The 18,206-nt window shown below is 44.5% G+C and overlaps 1 protein-coding gene across 20 annotated transcripts in view; it reads left to right on the top strand.

Moving 5' to 3' along the window:
- The window catches only part of ZNF384 (zinc finger protein 384), a 28,339-nt gene extending 10,370 nt beyond the window's left edge, over positions 1–17,969 (top strand). For 17 of the 20 annotated variants that reach the window (XM_052794884.1, XM_052794882.1, XM_052794883.1 and 14 more), the window contains 6 exons: positions 236–313; positions 7,500–7,724; positions 8,371–8,553; positions 9,384–9,462; positions 10,345–10,503; positions 10,672–17,969. In XM_052794884.1, the coding sequence (XP_052650844.1) occupies positions 236–313; positions 7,500–7,724; positions 8,371–8,553; positions 9,384–9,462; positions 10,345–10,503; positions 10,672–10,947 (1,000 nt within the window). In that variant the 3' untranslated portion in view covers positions 10,948–17,969. The remainder of the gene's footprint in view (positions 1–235; positions 314–7,499; positions 7,725–8,370; positions 8,554–9,383; positions 9,463–10,344; positions 10,504–10,671) is intronic. The other 3 variants (XM_052794900.1, XM_052794899.1, XM_052794901.1) reach the window with 3 other exon arrangements.
- The last annotated feature ends 237 nt before the right edge of the window (positions 17,970–18,206 follow it).

The following is an 18,206-nucleotide window of genomic DNA, read 5'->3' as shown; positions in this document are numbered from 1 at the left end:
TTTCTAAATTTTGCCATGTGTCTCATGTCAGCACAAGAATGTGACGTCCTCTGGCAAAGAACCTCATCCCCCTCTTAAGGCTAGAAAAAGGTGACAAGCTACCGTTGCTATCATTTATCATCCTAGCTGCAGTGGCAGAGGTCTGTGCAGTGGATCTTAAGATTGCTGATGACCAACGTGGGTGTCAGTATGATGCCACATGTTGGAATTTCTGTTTGCTTTTTTTAACAAGTAGTTCCGTGAGCAGCGGAACTAATGAAGCCTGGTTTCCAGCGGCTCTCTCCTGTGTGGATTCTCTGATGTCTAATCAAGGGTGAGCTTACTAGCCTTTCCCTCAGCAGGGGGCTCCAAGAGGGTCTCTCTTTCCCCAGCTGCATATTTTTATGAAACTTCTGGTGACATTAAGATCCTTACCCCTTTTCCAGATTTGTTTGAAATTGGCTTATGATCTCAAAACTCTTAAGGAGGACAGGTGCACATGCACATCCATATATACACACACACAGTTTGTACACATAAGCTTTGCTTTGTATATGAATGCTGTGCTGGGAGGCTAGAAAATGTCAGAATTAAGACTGACCACATGCCTCAGGATGTAATAAGGTAAAAACTTAGATTATGCTAAGTTCTCTCCCTTCTGCTGAGAAGTAACTGTGTGTGTGCACGTGTGTGCTCTCAGTTCATCATAGTGCCAAGCAGAAGGCATTAACAGTAAAGGTTCTGCAGTCATGAGTTTTAATTTTAGCACGTTACTTGCATGTCAGTGGATTGAGTGTGTGCAAGGGAATGGAGCGGCAGTTACAGTTTCAACTGGGGAGAGAGAACTTCGAAACTATTCTGTTGCATATCTTACCTGATCACACCTTAATTTGGCCTGATTGAGTCAGTGCACTTTGATACCATCCTTGATTATGTGATTATAGTTATTGTGTACATGATGGCCTGTCAGAGTCCTGCATGTTTACTCAGAGAACCTGAAAGGAGTGTTTTATTTAAAAAAAAAAAAATAAAAAAAAATTTACGTGGGGTTGCAGAATTGAGAAGGATGATTTGGGGAAGAATTTGACTGCTAGTCTGAAGAACTGTAGATTATGCTTGCCTCTGCCACAGATTTGTTATGGTGTCCTACAGCTGTGTAGTTCAGGCCTGCAGATAATCTTGCCTTGAAGCCTGTGCAAATATGAGTTAGGTCTAGTCTTCAGTGGATTTGCATTTGCTGCAGGCTAAAAATGACCACAGACAGTTATCCTGAAATAATTAACATTTGGTGTTCCCAAAACCGTAATCTCTTCTCAGTTATCATTGAATAGTCCTCTGTTACATGGCAGACCCTGTTTCGCTTTGCAGTAGCATTGCATCTCGTAGCTGTAACATAGAAGTCTATAGGAGCTGTGATTTGAATGTATATAATAATAACTTTCCTTTAAAGGAAAAAAGTGGTCACAGGTATCGGTTTGGCCACTCGGAATTAGTGGGTATGTCTGTCTTGCTGTGTTTCACTCCTGTCTTTTGTCACTCCCTTCCCTTAGAAAAAATAAAACGGGGACCTTGTGGGGATAGATAAGTGCTTATGGAGCACTGATACTTCTGTGGTGGGCACAACAGATGAGTGATTCTGCTTCATGAGGTTGGAATTGCATGTGGTCGATGAGGCTTGAGGCTGTACACAGAGTGGTGATGAAAAAAACTGAACACTTGCTTGTTAAGTATCTGTCTGTGCAACATAATAAGGATGCAGTTCTGTGGAAACAGTCAATAAGGCTGTATCAGAACGCACCTGCATTGCAGAGCCAAATTATGGTGACATAGATGACCTTAATTCTGGCTTTTCCAAAATTGCTAGTGCTTTCTCATGGGCCTTTTGTATTCTTTTAATTTTAGCTTTTGCATGTTATCACTATACTAGGAAACACCTTATTGTGTTTTATTGTTTTGCTGGTCTTTTATGCTAATGGTGACCGATTTCACAAATTGGTAGACAAGGTCTTAGGCCTGATGTTGTTCAATGATTTGGAGGTCAACAGAAAGTCATGGCTGATAATTTACAGATAGAAGCAATGCTGGTGGATAGCAAAAAAAAAAAAAAAAAGGAAGCTTTATGTGGTTGTTAAACTGGAACTATTCAAGCAAAATGTGTTTTAATACAGTCCGATGGAAGGCTTAGCCTTTTGGGTAATACTGTGTGACTTCTGCAGCAGTCAGGGATTGAGTCCTAGCTGTTTGGACACAGTGGAAAACAATATCAGACAGAAGTGTCCTGTTGGATGCTATTGAATACCTTTGGTCTAAAGGTAAGGAACATGGGGAAACAGTATCCTGGAAAGCAATGACTCTGAAAGACTTTTAGGAATTAAGTGACTTCATGTGAGCTCCCAATGCAAGGCTGTGACAGAAGAGGGTAAATGCAACTGTTGAAAGCATAAATGCTGGAGTCATTAAAAGAAGACAGGCAGCCTGTGAAGCATGCTGAAATACACAAAATTCTGGGTCTGGAATTTTAAGATCATTTGGAAAAATGGACAAAATGCAGGAATGCCCTCAAATCTGAGAACTGGAAAAGTGCTATATGGTGAAAGCATTTAAAAACACTTGCTGCCTTGCCAGGAGAGTATGCTTTTCTGTAGCCTTATCAAGCCACCAAGTGACTGAAGGACTATGGAAAGAAGGTGACTAAGATCTCTGGGTGTAGCTGATAGATTTGATAGTATATGTGCCAGTAGTGTAAATTGGTAAATGGAAGCGTAATGTTAACTTCTGAATAGGAGTTGATGCTGGATGTAGAAGTGTGGAAGCAGAAGTACAATTTGTATGCTTTCATTTGGCATCTTCATACTCACTGGCTTTATTTAGGTCTTACGCGAGTTTTCTAGCTGTGTATCTTGGGCGTTAGTTCTGTCTCCTTTCCCCTGTCTCTTACAAAATATTAGTAAGAAAATGTTTAACTTCAGCTTTAAAAAAATTGGGGAATGCAAGGGTTAAATTAGTATTTATCATGAACTGTGCATCTATTATTATGCTATGCTTGCATTACTTACTTCATTAACTCTGCATTGCAAAGGCAGTAAGTACGTTTCTTTCCTTGCTAAATGAACTGCTGACTCTGACAGCCTAAACTTACTCTTACCATCTAGTTTAACTTCAGACCTTCCCGATGTGATTTTTTTTTTTTTTTAAGCTTGTGGTCTGACTTGTATTTGTAGCCTAACAGAAGGAGCAAAGGCTCAATTAACTTCTAAGACTAATCTCAGTAGATACTAGGAATTTGAATTCTCAAAGCCATGTAAAAGCTTACATAGTTTTCACAACTGTGATACTGATTAATTAAGCACTTGATTGAAAAATGCTGTTAATCCATGTTAGGCAAATTTTACTATGAGCTGGTATTTCAGATGGTATTTTATCTCATAACAGCATCTGATGAATGAGGTGGAACATTCCATGAAAAGTGGAAAAAAATATGGCACTCTGTGCCACAGAGTTGTAGTCTAGTTGCTATAAGCATCATTTTGTTTATGACTCATCATGATGACTTTCATATGGGAGCAGAATTAGAATTGTACATCCACCTTTTACTGGCATTTCATTATTTTTGAGGGTGTTTCTGCCTAACAGGAATATTCTCTGAACGGCTCACTTTATTTCCCTGCAGATGCCCTATTAAAAAAAAGGATTATAAACATTGGAAGGGGTTACTTTTGATCTCTGGCATATGGCTGGGTACTAAATTAACTATTTATATGAACCTCTGTGTTATTAAGACTATGTTCTCCTAGGCTGTCTAAATTTGCAGAGCCATAACAAGCAGCTGTAGGGGATGTTGTGTCACACTGTCAATGGGAACGCTGCAGTCATTGCTGTTACTTGCTCTCAGAAAGAATACAGTCAAAGTAGTGGTAGTTTAGAAGCACAGTGGGAAGAAAAGATTAAAAATGGATATTAAACAGAGGGAAAAAAAAAAATCAATTCTTTCATATAGCGTTTTGTTCTTGCTTAGCAAGGAGCACTCCCAACTTTTCCTTTCCCCAGCCAGGAGAATTTCACTGAAGTAGAATACTGAAACGCTGCTAGTGTCAGATGTGATGTTCTCATTATCCATATAGATTTAACATTTTTTTTTTAATCCATATTTGCCCACTAGAGGGCTGATTGCATCTTCCCCTTTAATATTTGATGTTGTCTGAGGCAGAATGCGAAGCCCTTAATTAAATGGATCATTTGTTCCCTTGAAAATGCCTGATACCACACGATACAAGACTCTCTGAAATGCAGCTTTCTGCTATATTCCAGGGCTTTTTTTAACTCATAAGGCTCATGAATTTGTTAATGCTACATAACATTCTTGCCCTCTCAGGGCTGATGCTAGTTAGATGATTGGAAAATGAGTCCTTGCAAGACTTTCTTTTTAAATATTGTTTGTAAAACAATACTGGAATGTCTATAGCTGCTAAATTCAGACAAGAGGAGTTTAGGGGTTTTTTTGTAGGGATGTGTTTGCGTGTTTTTGCTAACAGTCAGATTTATCTTCCATTTTTATGCAAGTGCCAGAGAGGTTTTGAAACACCTTCTTTACAATTTTATTTTTAAAATGGAAAAGGACGTTGAGTCTGTTTCTCTTCATTAAAGTTATTTTAGGGCATTTCAGACCTGAAGGCAGATACCTGACAAAGCAAATAAGTAAAGGAAAGGATGCACAGAAGTTACGGAAAATTAAGTAGATGGCTTTATGGCACTACAGGTTTAATGCGTGGGACTACTTAGACTTGATGACATAGTAAAGTTTCGTGAATTTTTCAGAACAGAATAGGCTGTTTAAAATATGTAGTCATGTGTACAGCACAGAAGAGTTTAGTGCCCAGCATTGTAGTTAAACTAAAGCAAAACTTTTAGAAAGGTATTTCTCTCAGAAAGGTAGCTGGATTCTCAAAATATTGATTGTAGGGGCCAGGTGATTGAGACTGTACTATAGGCTCTGAGCTTCCAAAGATGCGTTATTCTCATGGTTGGAAAGATCCTATCTCCTCTTGGATTTTTTAACTTCTACTGTCAGTTATTGTTTCTCATTGTACCTTTCTTTGCTCATAAAACAAGCCCCTAGTAATTGGTATTCTTCTGCCTACATAGATTTATATGGGTATTAACCAAGCCATCTTTTAAGCTTTTCTCCAAACCCAGATAGACTGGGCTCAGTGAATCTTTACTGCGAAGCCGATTTTCCACATGCCATCATTCTTTAAGTTTGCTGAACTTGCCTGAGTTTTTCAATAATTGTTGAGTACGTGGACTTCAGAATTGGACGTGCTGTTGTGAGAATAGTCGCACCATTCCTGTTTACAAAAATGATACCTGCTATTCCCCTTTGTTTTGGTTAGCCATATTAGCACAGCATCGCAGTGGGAGCTTGTTCTCAATTGAACAGTTCCTTATCAGAGGACTGATGTTGTGTAACAGAGTTCACTTGAGAGTCATGGAAGTAAGCATCTGGTGAGAAGGAGCTTGATAAAAGTCATGCATGGGATTATGCTGTAATTGCTTGCATTAGCAGGGAGGTGGACTTGGCGACTCAGAGGCATTTTTCAGTTCAGTATTCACCTCAAAGTTCTTTCTAGTGTTGCTGCTTTCAAGGATACAATCCTCATCCTGTAAGTATGACTTGATAACTGCAAAATGCATATGCTGTATTCAAGTCTAGCTTTAAACATTTCAGAAAGTCTGGAACAAGCTGCACAAGCGTTTGGAGATAGTTGGGTTTATTGAACCAAGAGCTACTTTTTAAAAAAGATTATTGTGATGTTCCTTTTTACTCCTCGTACCTCTAACAGACCTAGGGATAAACAGCCAAATTGCTTCCGTTTGTTGATTCCAGAAGAGATTGTTGTGTGTTTGAGGTGGAATTTATGTGAGGATGTATTTAGCTTGCATGTTCTGTTAGGGTTTGCAATTAAAGTGGATTAAGAGAAAGATGAAGGTAGGAAATGTGGGAACAACTGTTAGAGATGATAATGAATGATGGGGAGGAAAAGACATTACGGCAGGTGTGTGGTAGAGTGCTTGCTAGGGAGGCATGGCTTCCAGTTAAATGGCTTAAAATCAAGCTGTAGCTTGGAAGGGCCTGTGGAAGTTAAGGTAGGTGCTGGATAAATATTGCCTACGTTACATACGCTAATCAGACTGCACACTTCATAAAGCTTCTGGCTCCAATGTAAATAGTCACAATAGTAGATGTAATGAATTATCCTCCTGGGAGGAGATGGATATGGGGAAGAGCAGGATCAACTCTGTGGCTTGTAAGACCTGCAGAGACTTCTGTCACTGAGCAGTTTTGTGAACACTTGTAAAACTTGAGGAAATTCCCAGACAAAAACATAAGTCAGCCTGCTGTGAAGGTTGAATTCATGTTAGCCAGACTTCTTCTGGGTGCCATTTTTTCTCTCAAATGTGACCCTGGAAGTTCCAAGTGCAGGTTCGATTTTGTCTTGTTTAATTGAAAAGTCTGCAAATGGAAAAACTAAGTTCAGAGAAACCTTAACTCTGCCCCTTGGTTGGCATACCTTTGGGGAAAAAAAAAAAAAAGTCCAGTAACTTGGATGCAGCTTCTATCTCTCTGTCAAATTACCAACCACAAAAGCTTTTACCATCTTGAATTGTAAAACAGTGCAAGCTTCTCTTAACAGCCTGGTGTCATGATGGAGGAACAGTTTTTAACAGCAGCATCCATAGCAGATAGATGCCAACTGCTTCTTCCTGTTCAAAGAGTCTGTGTGTTACCAAATACGTTTCTGATCATTATGGGAACAGATGGATCCGAACTCCTAGACAAAACATTTTGCATCACATCAGTAAGGTTGAAATGATGAAAGCCCATTAGACCAGTGAAATACCACGTTTGATATCCAGAGTATCTTTGTGAGACCCACTAGGAAAGCAGCACTGTTGTTATTCTCAGCATTTTGTATTCTAAATACTCGAATGTCTTCTCCAGAAATTGGAGCAGAGTTAAGTGGGTTTGGTCATAACTGCTTTTGCAGACTTTGCAGTACACGGAATTAACTTTTATTATGAAGGTGAACCTTAACCTGGGATTTCCAGGTTTTCCAACCTTTTTTTGACTGAAATAAATCGTAGATGAACAAAGTGTTTTTTGTCTGGGAATTATTATTCCTGTCCCCTTCAGACTGCTGTTGGAAAATTTCCAAAGTGCTGCCCTGTCTCCCTTGTAAGCCTTACAAATTAACCTCTTTGATTCTTCCAAGACCTTTACCTGTCTGGCTGCAAGGTATCGTTTGGTCTCTTCTGCCAGTTCCGAGATTAAGCTTGTCCCCCTGGGACTGGAGTACTCGCAGCCGAGCCCAGCGTCCCGGGTGAAACCTCCCCAGAACCCCATAGCGAGAAAAACGTCCCTTCTTCACTCAGTGTGGAAGACCCCATCCAGTTAGAGCTGATCCATATTGGGGCTTGCCCCCCCCGTGTGACGCTGTCTCTTCCCCTCGCCCCGGTCCCAGGTGCCGGATGTGTTCGCTGACCTTCTACTCCAAGTCGGAGATGCAGATCCACTCCAAGTCCCATACGGAGACAAAGCCACACAAGTGTCCTCACTGCTCCAAGAGCTTCGCCAACAGCTCGTACCTGGCCCAGCACATTCGCATCCACTCAGGGGCCAAGCCCTACACGTGCAGCTACTGCCAGAAGGCCTTCCGCCAGCTCTCCCACCTGCAGCAGCACACACGGTAAGGGCCGGAGGAGGCTGGGGGCCCTCCGCGCTGCATGTTGCCGTCGTCCCAGCATGCTGTGAGCACCCTCAGCGGGCGACTGCCTGGGGAGACCTCGCTGTTTTCCGCAGGCCGGTCGGGTCTCGTACACGACAAACCGGCGGTAGTGGTATCCAACACGTGAGACTTGGTGTGAGGGGCTTGGGCGTGCAGGGAGGTTAGCGCTGCTCGCCCCGAGGGGCGTCTGCAATGGAGTGACGCTTTCTGACGGCAGGTAGGGCTGGTTGTGCCAGAGTGAGAGTAGAGTGGGCGTAGGAGGACTGTTCCCTGTCACCCCGGCGTAGTTCTGCCAAACGTGTCAGTCCAGGCTCGCAGCCCCCCCTGCTATTTCAGCCGTAGGCTTCCCACACACAGCTTTGCCAATGCCCCTCAGTCCAAACTCTATAGTTCCTCTCTCTGGATCCTCCCCCGGTGCGGACAGACCATGGTCTCTTGAATCCAAGGGGAGCACGGCTCGAGACCGAGCGAGCTCATGCCGTGTCTGGAGTTCCTCCGTGTAGCAGATAGCGTGGTGCTGTCCCACCCCCTTTGTGCCCTCATTCCATCAGCGCTAGCCAGATGGCGGTCATGTCCAACTGCTGCTGCTCCTCCTCCTCTTCGGCAGGATCCACTCCAAGCTCCACACGGCGATTGTCAAGCCGCACAAGTGTCCTCACTGCTCCAAGAGCTTCGCCAACACATCCTACCTGGCCCAGCACCTCCGCATCCACTCGGGGGCCAAGCCCTACACCTGCCGCTACTGCCAGAAGGCCTTCCGCCAGCTCTCCCACCTGCAGCAGCACACACGGTAAGGGCCAGAGGAGGCTGGGGGCCTGGCCCTGGCCCCCCCGCGCTGCCGGCATGCACCTGTGGAGCACGCGCGCCAAGCATGCGGGGGGCGGGCGGGGAACGCGGCCGGCTGCGCCCTCGGAAGGAGGTGACCCACCAGAGTGGACGGAGTGGAGGCTGCGCAGGAGACACTGACCACGTCAGGGCTGAGGTGGGCACGTGCTGTCCCTGGGGATCCTTGGTCTTGCACCGCGGGGGGCACAGAGAGAGAGAGCGATAGAGAGAGAGGCATTGGCCGTAGGGGATCCCAGCCTGGCACCACGGGGGTTGCACTGAGTGTGTGGAAGCTTCTCCTGGCATTGCAGGGGGACAGGGACGGATGAACGCTGTAGGTGATCTCAGCCTGATAACGTAAAGGGAAAAGTGTTGGAGTGTCTATCCTGAGAAGGAACGGAGCTGCTTTCTTGGAACTGCGGAAGCAAGAGAACAGACTCCTCTTGGTCATGTGGGACTCCTGAGCTTGGAGCAGGGAGCCTGGACCTCCAGAGCCCTTCCCAACCCATTTTCAGGTGGCCCACATGCCGAGCCGGCCAGGCATTCATAAGCTCTTGCTCCCCAGTCCTAGTCACTCTCTGAAACCTGCTTGACTGCCTATGTTCTCTAACTTCTAGCTGGACACAGGAGCTGGGCAGAGCTCTCTTTGTCCAGATAGAACAGCATCTGGAGGCAACATCATTCCCTTCCCTGTTCTCCGGAGTGGCTGCGAGATTTGATCACAGCATCAGGCCCTGGCAGTCTGCCCTGCCTGCCTGCTCACTGCCTCCCCTTTGTGCTCTTCCTCCTCAACAGTATCCACACCGGGGACCGACCCTACAAATGCGCTCACCCTGGGTGTGAAAAGGCTTTCACCCAGCTTTCCAACCTGCAGGTAAGGGGCTGGGCTTGTCCTGCTCACCAGTGGCGGTGGCAAGGGCAGCTGTCGAGTGGGAGGAGAGGCTACTTGCCTGTGGTGGAGGAGATGGAGAAATTGGGGCAGCTGGGAGGAGAGTGAAGGAACACAGAAAAGCTGTTGAAGCCCTGGGCAGGGGAGAGATTCCTGGCTTTTGTGGCACTAGTGACCCAAAGAAGTCACATAAACAGTCACATCCTGTAAAATCGTAAACTTGACTTGAAAGCGGTGAGACCTTGGTAAAGTTCCTCCCATCCCTTCTGCAGAGTTTTCTAACTTACGTGGGGCAAGACTTTTGCTAAATGTCACGCCGATTTTATTCTGTGTATCTGATTGAGTTTTTTGTTTGTTTTACAATGAAACAGAGGGCATAATAGGGATTTAGGGAAGCGGAGGTGGTGTGTCCCTGTTGCGGTATCCTGGAGGAGGGGAACTGTAGGGTGTGCCAAATGGCAGAGAGCTGTAAATGCCTGCGAGCAGTTGAAGCAGATCCTGCCCTGAAGGGCAGTGACAGATGCAGGGAGCAAACGTGTCGTGAGGCAGAAGAGAAAAGGAAAAGACTGAGAGTTGCGTGGAGACCGAGAAGATGAGAACTGTGGAGAGTTAGGAGACTCTGCTCTTCGAATGCCTAGTATGCCTGAGAAAAAAAAGGGCATCTGTGGGGAAGATGTGGTGGGCTGGAGGGAGAAGCTCTGTCCCCTATGCTAGGAGCCAGGCGTACCTCCCTCAGCAGGCGGGGGCCTAGGTTGCTGGGGGCCTGGCTGGAAGGGGGTGTCGGAGATAAAGCCTTCTGCAGTACTAATACTCGCTTCCTTCCCTGCTCTTGCTTTCTTTTTCCTCCACCCCGCTGCTGCCCCCCAGTCCCACAGACGGCAGCACAACAAAGACAAACCTTTCAAGTGCCACAACTGCCACCGTGCGTACACGGATGCTGCCTCCTTGGAGGTACACCTGGCTACGCACACGGTGAAACACGCCAAGGTCTACACCTGCTCCATCTGCAGCCGGGCCTACACCTCGGTGAGTGTTTGCCGCTCTGGGGGGTAGCAGAAGCGGACACGCTTCCCGGGGAGTAGCTCCTCCGGATCCGACGGGAGCAGCCCCCTGAGCTGTCGTGTTCCTCCCTGTCGGGCTTCGGCTTTTGCAAACGCTGTCCCCTCCTCTCTCACGCCATTCTTCCCGTTGCAGGAGACGTACCTGATGAAGCACATGCGGAAACACAACATCCCTGACCCACAGCAGCAGGTGGTTCAGGCGCAAGCCCAGGCCTCTCAGCAGCAGCAGCACTTCCAGCCGCAGGGTGGGGGGGCAGCAGGGGGCCCTTCTGGAGACACTAACCAACCCAACCCGCCCCCCCAGTGCTCCTTTGACCTGACTCCTTACAAGACTTCAGAGCATCACAAGGACATCTGCCTCACTGTCAGCACCAGCGCCATCCAAGTGGAGCACCTCTCCAGCTCCTAGAGAGACCTCAACCCAGGGAGCAGAAAGCCTCTTGTGCATAGCCTGCGCCCAGGGGCACCGCTTGTGCAGCGGCCCTCCTCGTGCAACAGTCTCCGGCCTCTCCTCCTGCAACAGCCTCTTCTGGCCGTGTAACCCTGTTCATGGCAGCCCCTTGAACAACAGCCTGTCTCAAGGGGGTGCTCCTTCTGTGCAACAGCCTGCCTGGTAGGAGGATGCTTCCTTGTGCAAGAGCCCCTTTCCTGTGCTGGGATCACTTCCTCATGCAAGAGCCCCTCCTTTCAAACCCAAAGAAAGGCCCCCGTTTTGCCTTCTCTCTCACTGTAGGATGCGTATGAAGGGGGGGTGCGTGTTGAGACATGCATGGTGGATGGGATGGAGAGACGGCCCTTGTACGTACAGGGGCTCGGACACATGTTTTCAGCAGGCCGCAGAAGAATGTGGCAGGGTTCGCAGCTGGATGGGGTTCTTTGAGGATTTCCTTGAGTGTCTAAGAGAGAAATATCCATTCCTGTCCCTCCTGCTTGTGAAAGGGAGGAGGGGTCGCTCGTCCTGCCCCAAGGACTTGGATGGGAGAAACCTTCTCCCCAGTGGAAGGTGAGACCAGTGCGGGGGGAGAGGTGAGGCATGTTCTCTGGGCCGGACAGGTGCCCACGCTGCCCGAGGGCTGTGGAGTATTGCACTCTTTCTCCTCCCCTGGTGGAGAGCAATAGAGAGGAGTCTGTCTGAACTGGCTGCTGCCTCTCTCTCCCAGCTGTCTGAGCAGCACGATGGCCAAGGCCCCGTAGGAATGTGGGTTCCTGCTCATTGCTCTTCCTGCCCGTTGTGGATGATGTCCTAGCAGCTTGTACTCCTCCTCCTCTCCCTCCTGCTTCCCCCCCCCCCACCTCCTCAGAAAAGCCTGCAGGCATCAACAACAAACCAAAAAGCAACTGGAGGGAGGGTAAGAGACTGCCAAAATAATCATCACCCTTCTCTCTACTCCCTTTCCCGAAAGGCGGAACGACAGCAGTTCTGACTCTCACACGCCTGTCCTGCCCCCGGTTTCCCAAAGGGAAGGAGGAGGAGGAATAGACCGGTCTTTTCAAGGAGCCGGCAGGAGGCAGGGAAAGGCTAGCTTCTCCTGCTCACCTCCCGTCAGAGCGCTCTCCCAGGCTCCCTCTTGCCAAGACGGGCTGGACTCACATGGCAGTGGTGGCCTCTTCTGGACCCTGGTCATGGGAGAGAATCCCCAAAAGGTGGACAGTGGAGAGAAGGGGATGAAGATCCCCACAGAGAGACCAATCTAATGAGAAGGGGGAGCCAACAAAAATAAACTGAAGGCCCCTTGAATTTATATATATATATATATATAAATATCTATTCCCCACCCCAGCCCGCTCTGTCCTTGCTGTAACTGTTTCTATCTCTGTGTTTATAAAACGCATTATCCTGGCGAATTTTTATTTTCAATCTTCGTTTGTTTTTCCCTTTCTCTTCGTCTTCAATTCTCCTTCCTTTTTTTTTTTTTTTTTTTTTTTTAATTGGTCCACATGACTACTAGTCTTGTGTGTCACTTGTTAGTTTCTTTGGATCGTGGAGGCTGACTCGGAAGAGAATGAGAAGGCAAGGGAAAAAAGCATGTGTTGTTGGGATTTAAAATCAATCGCCCACCCAAAGCCTATAGAATCCCAGACTTCTGTATGAACAACCAATAGGGGCTTCTTTTTTTTTTTTTTTTTTAACCACCTTGTATAGAAATAAATTGGTGTAAAAGGCTCCTTGAAGGTGCTGCTGCGAGCACCCTGCCCGTGACGTGTGTTCCTTCCCCCTGCACCAGACCACTGCACGAGCATCTTGCCACTGTGAGTCCCGAGCGGCTGTGCGGGCGGACGCGAGGGTAGCACATCCCCTGCCTTTGGGCAGCCTTGCGGTTCGCACAGGGAAGGCGAGGAGCTCAGCCCTCTGTGCTCTGCAGCTGTGGAGCCTGTGGCAGAAACCTTTTGCTCCGCATTAATAGTCATGAGGGTTGGCTGCAAACGGTTGGAGTGTTTTGTAGATCCATAGGTTAGGCTAGAAGAAGCTCTCTGATTTGACTCCTGCATTTCACAGGTGACATTTCAACCCATTTATCCTGTATTGAGCCCCAAGAACTAATGTGTATTTGAAGTATGTGTTGACAAAAATGCATTGGCTTGGTTTTGAGGCACTGGGACACTGAGAATCCCTTCCAATGGTAGCCTGCTGCAAGGGCTTCGTGTTCTCACTGTTTAAATATTTAAGCCCAGTTTCTCCTTTGCATCTGTTTGGCTTTGGCTTCCAGTTCCTAGTTCTGGATACGTCCATCCCGCTGATTCAGAGAGCCTTAGAGCACAGTGGGGCTTTTTCCCCTGGACTGGTATTTAAACACTGTAATGCCACTTCTCAATCTGCTTTTTGACAAGCTAAATAGATGGAACTTCTTAGATCTTCCACTGTAAGGGATTTCCTCCAGCCCATGAATTATTCTTGTCTTTCCTTTCTACATCTTGTCAAATTTTTCAGTATCTTGTAAAAATGTTCCTTTCAGAATTGAGTGTTCAAGCCCCAATGCCATGGACACGGTTCCCCTGCCCTTTGCCTTAAGTCTGCAGAGGATTGCATTTGCCCTTTTCTCGCAGCATTATACGGGAGCTCACAGTAGCTGCTTGTCTGGTGTGACCCCTAGATCATCCGAAGTCTCAGCTTTCCGTGATAGTGTTTCCCCCTTTCTACAGGTATGGTCTGACTTCTTATTTCCTAGATACTTAACGTGAGGCTGCATCGAAGTCCAGTTTGTGTGAATGGACCTGGCTTACTGATGGACCAGGTTACTCGCCGCTTTCCCAGTTTTGTCACCCACAAACTGTATCAGTTGTTTTTTACTTTCAGATCCAGGTTGAAAATGCTATATTGCATCTGACCTACACTAACTTGAAAAGCATCATTCAGTGCAACTTTTTATTAGCTTCTTTTTGAGACTTGCAGGCTAGGCATTTCTTAATCATCTTAGTATGTGATAATGTACAGTAAATCTTTTTGACTTATGGTGCTAGGTCAATGCCTTACAAAAATTGAAGTATGTTGCACCTATGCAGTCCCCTTTGTTAAACCAAATGTATAATGATGTCATCGAAGAATGAAATTAGGGTTTGGGTTTTTTCTTTTCTTTTTTCTACAAAATCTGTATTTCATAAAACCTTTGGGTTACAGGTTTTATTTTTCATTCACTAATTCTTCATCTCAACAGCTTTTCCATAATTTTGACATTGAGTCATTTCATTTGCCTTTTGGGAATACTGTCATGAGTGTCTTAAGGTATTTCTCTAATATTCCCAAGTTTAATTAAAATTGGAATCAATGGGCTAGAGAGCTTGTTAGTAAACTCTTTTAGGACTCCTGTTTCTTTGCTGACTTAAAAAATATACATCCCTAGCAGATGTTGTCTAATCTCCTACTTTGATACTAAGGTACTAAGGATAGATGTTGCTACTTTCATATGACTGCCACATCCTGTTTCTTTCTGAATATGGAATTGGAAGTATTTGTTGACTGATTTCCCCTGTTCTGTGTCACTAGCATTTTCACCATTTTTATCTAGCATGGACCAGTACTATTAGTAAGATTTCTTTATTTTTTATTTAAAGAAAGGAATGAAAGATGCAAAATCCCTTTCCTATTACCAGTAGTTTTGCTAGCCACAAAGCCTTCCTTAACAGTTTTCTCTATTTTATAATGTCTAATTTATGTCAGTTGCTGTCTGGCCTTCCCCTTTTCCGTGTGTTATGTTTCAGGTTTTGGGTTGGGTTTTTTTTAATTGTTTCTTCTTGCTCACAGACTTTCTCACTGAACCCAGGATGAGCTTTTACCAAAAGTTTTCCTCTTTCTTGATTGTGGAATTCGGGCTTTTTTGGCCACATAATAAATTTTTCTGACAGAAGAGTTTCATTCACATTTTTCTGCCTTATTTCTTTTTTCTCATGGACAACTCGGTTTATAGTTTTGCTCACCTTGGAAATTCGCACAGACTCAGCAGTTTATTACTGCTTGTGGCTCTCCTCTGCATGTCCATATTCCATATGAACAGGACAAAATTGCCAGTTTCACTCAAGTTATTATCTTCTGTGCATCACCTTGAAGGCTGAAAAATTGACGTTTTGGGTGCAGTGTCTTGTATTAAGAAAGCTACAGTTTTAAAAGTTGGAAAGATGTTTTGCTGACTGCTTGAAATCCCTGGGGAATGGCTCACAAGCTAAAATTCCTTGCAGTGGTTTTTCATTTTACATGTTAAAGGTGCTTGAAATCGCCTTTCCTGGTCCCTGGTTCGATGTGTTGTTTTCTAATGTCTGCTATCCTTCCCCTTCTTGGAATCTACTACCTAGCATGGGGATCCATATGTATTTAAGGCTGTACAATTCCTGCATTACCAGTTATTTCAGAGGTATTACTGCTTGTGTTTGTGCAGTTTGCTGCTGCGCCTATAGCTTTTACTGTTGCCCAGGAAGAAACTAATGATTTTTCACTGAGGGACTTTCCCATCAAGTTTCAGAAATGCCACTTTATCGCAGGCCTCTTTTTTTCTCATCAGTGAGAATTTCTTACTTCTCTGTTTACCCAGAGTGCTGTTGCTGGTGTAGAAATAATTGAAGATACCTTACTCTCATTATCTTTGTCACTTATTTGAGTTTGGATTAGGTCTTCCTCTTTGGATTCCCAAGGCTGTTTAACATATTCAAAGTGCTTCAGGTGGTTTAAAAAGTATAGTTGCTACCTGCAGGACACAAAATGTAACATCTATACAAAATTTTTCCCTGTTGAGATGAAGCCTCGGGTTCCAGTCTGCAGCTTTTCAGCTTTGTGCATTCAAGCCAACAACAGTGCAATTATTTAACTCCCACTCACAAGAGTGGAAGATTCTCTAACAAGATCCCATGGTCCTACCTCTTCAGCTCCCTGAATTCTTTGACCCTGCATTTTCTTTGTGATGCCAATCCATTTATTTCTCTATGTCTGTACCCAAGAAGACTTGACAATGACTCTGAAGTTCTATATTAGGTTGCATCTTGTACCTTTGCTGGAAGGCGGTAGCACTTTTTCTTCTTGTCCTTTACTGAATTGGTTGTCTGTTCTTAGCTGGATTTTGCAAATTATTGTTGCTTTAAAAGGAAACAACATGTAGGCTGGAAATCATTTAGAAAAGTCACCCACAAACAGTAACTAAATCTCAGCCATGACTAATGATAGTATTGCTGGTCTATAATTCAGTTAAATCTTCAAGAAAGATTTAAGATTTTCATAATTTAAAGCCTTATGGTTAATCAGCCATGTCCCTTATTAGAATTTTTTGTTGGTTATCACTGCCATCAAAACTGCCACTCTATTTTACTATTTTTTTTTTTTTTTAAATCCATAGGGTCTTGTTATGCCTTTGTTCAGTACACTAAAGTCTTCTGCTGCAAGAAGTCTTTTTTCTTTTGTAGTCAATTACAGACCATGATCAAGTCACTGTATTCATCTTTCCAAACAGCTAAATTAAACTGAGCTGGTTTAGGTGTCTCACAATAAGGCTTGGCTCCATCATGTAGTACTTACCTTTTGCCTTTCTTTTTCCTTTATGAATGACCAGGCTGTGTAGTGTGCAGTTTTAAGTCTTGCTACATTAGGCCTAGACAGTTATCTTGAGCCACCAAACTGACATTGCCATAAAACGGTATGTAGTTCTTTTAATGAGATCTTTTTCTTTAAATTAAAACAAATAGCATTATGTTTCTTCTCTTAGCTGAGTGCAACCCGTATCAAATACACTGTGATTTTGCCAAATCAGTGTTAGGTTAACTGCCTTACAGCAACCTGGATGATCCCATTTACTTTTCAAATACTTTTTAAGTAAAAGTATTTGCTGGTCTTCTGGAACACATTCAGAGCTCCCAAGTTGTTTGGAAAAGAAAGCCCATTGCTTCAGTCTGCTTGCCAGATAATTCTTTTAAAATTATTGATTGTCAGTTTCTAGCTATGCAACTTCTAGGATGTCTTATTTAATGGGTAGAACTAAACATCTTCCTAAATCTCATTGGCAATAGGTGATATTTTGTTACTTCACAGATTTGTCTACATCATCCAACTTTCTTCCTAATATAGAATATAATTATGAGATTCTGCTTGTCTTCTATATTTTTATTGATTATTTTATCATCTTTATATCAACTAAAGGATATATATCATGTTTAGGATTTTCTTCTAATATTTTGCAGGTAATGTACCTGAAAGCTGCCCAAGTTTACTAGTGCAGTTTCAGAACATAGAATGAAATTGCTCTGTACGCTTCCTTAACTACAAGATAGGTACCTGTTCAATCGTCATTTCAGGTACAACAGATTAAATTTGTGTGCATGGTTTCTTGTTTCTGTATAGTAGAACACCAAAATACTAGAGAGATGTAGTAACTTGGTCCAACAAACATTTCGATTTCATGTAGTGTCTATGTAATGAATGAAAAAAAAAAAAAAAACCTGCAAGAAAAGAAATCATGACACCAAAGAACTAGAGTCTATGCCTAGTTTTGCTGCTGAATTAGGGTATGTTTTTGGAACGCGGACACAGCTATAATCGGGGGCCTTTGGCATCCTCTTTCATTTGTAAAGCTGATTAACTGGGGGGGCAAGTGCTGCAGATCAATTGTTCGATGTTTGAGAGAATGAAGTGCGGGTACATCTAGTCTTTCCTGAAGAGAAGGAAATGCAGAGCAGGGACCTCTGAACTGAGAATGTTAAGGAGTGAGAAGAGCTGAATGTGTACCTCTACAGCAAAAAGGGAACCAAACAAGACTCTGAAGTTGTAGGCCTCCTGCTGAGGTGTGCGTAAGGATCCCTCCCCAGCACTGGCCTTCACCTTGTGGTCCTCGGACAACTTTTAAGAGGTAACTGTAAGGTAACTGAAAAGCTGGAGGCTTAAATTTGGTTATGCAGATGTTTACATTTCCAAGGGAAAATACACAGGCATCTGTAGATCAATAAAGGTTGAGAACCACTACTCTAGACTACTTCAGTAGGCTGTTTAGCTTCCCTTTGCAAGATGCGTAGGCCTTCTGGGCAGTACGCCCACTCATCGGTCAGGTCCTTCATCTAACTAGGAGGTATTTACCAGTTTAACAATAGGATGTAATGGAAGTAGCAAACTCCGGGGTGGGCGGGGTGGTGTGTGATAACCATTGGGGTTAGCATATGTGGCTTTGTTACTACAATAGTTACCAGAGTATCAATATATGA

The sequence above is a fragment of the Harpia harpyja genome, chromosome 8 (assembly GCF_026419915.1).
Source record: "Harpia harpyja isolate bHarHar1 chromosome 8, bHarHar1 primary haplotype, whole genome shotgun sequence".
NCBI classification, from domain to species: domain Eukaryota; kingdom Metazoa; phylum Chordata; class Aves; order Accipitriformes; family Accipitridae; genus Harpia; species Harpia harpyja.
This window is presented reverse-complemented; position numbering and strand designations above follow the sequence as displayed.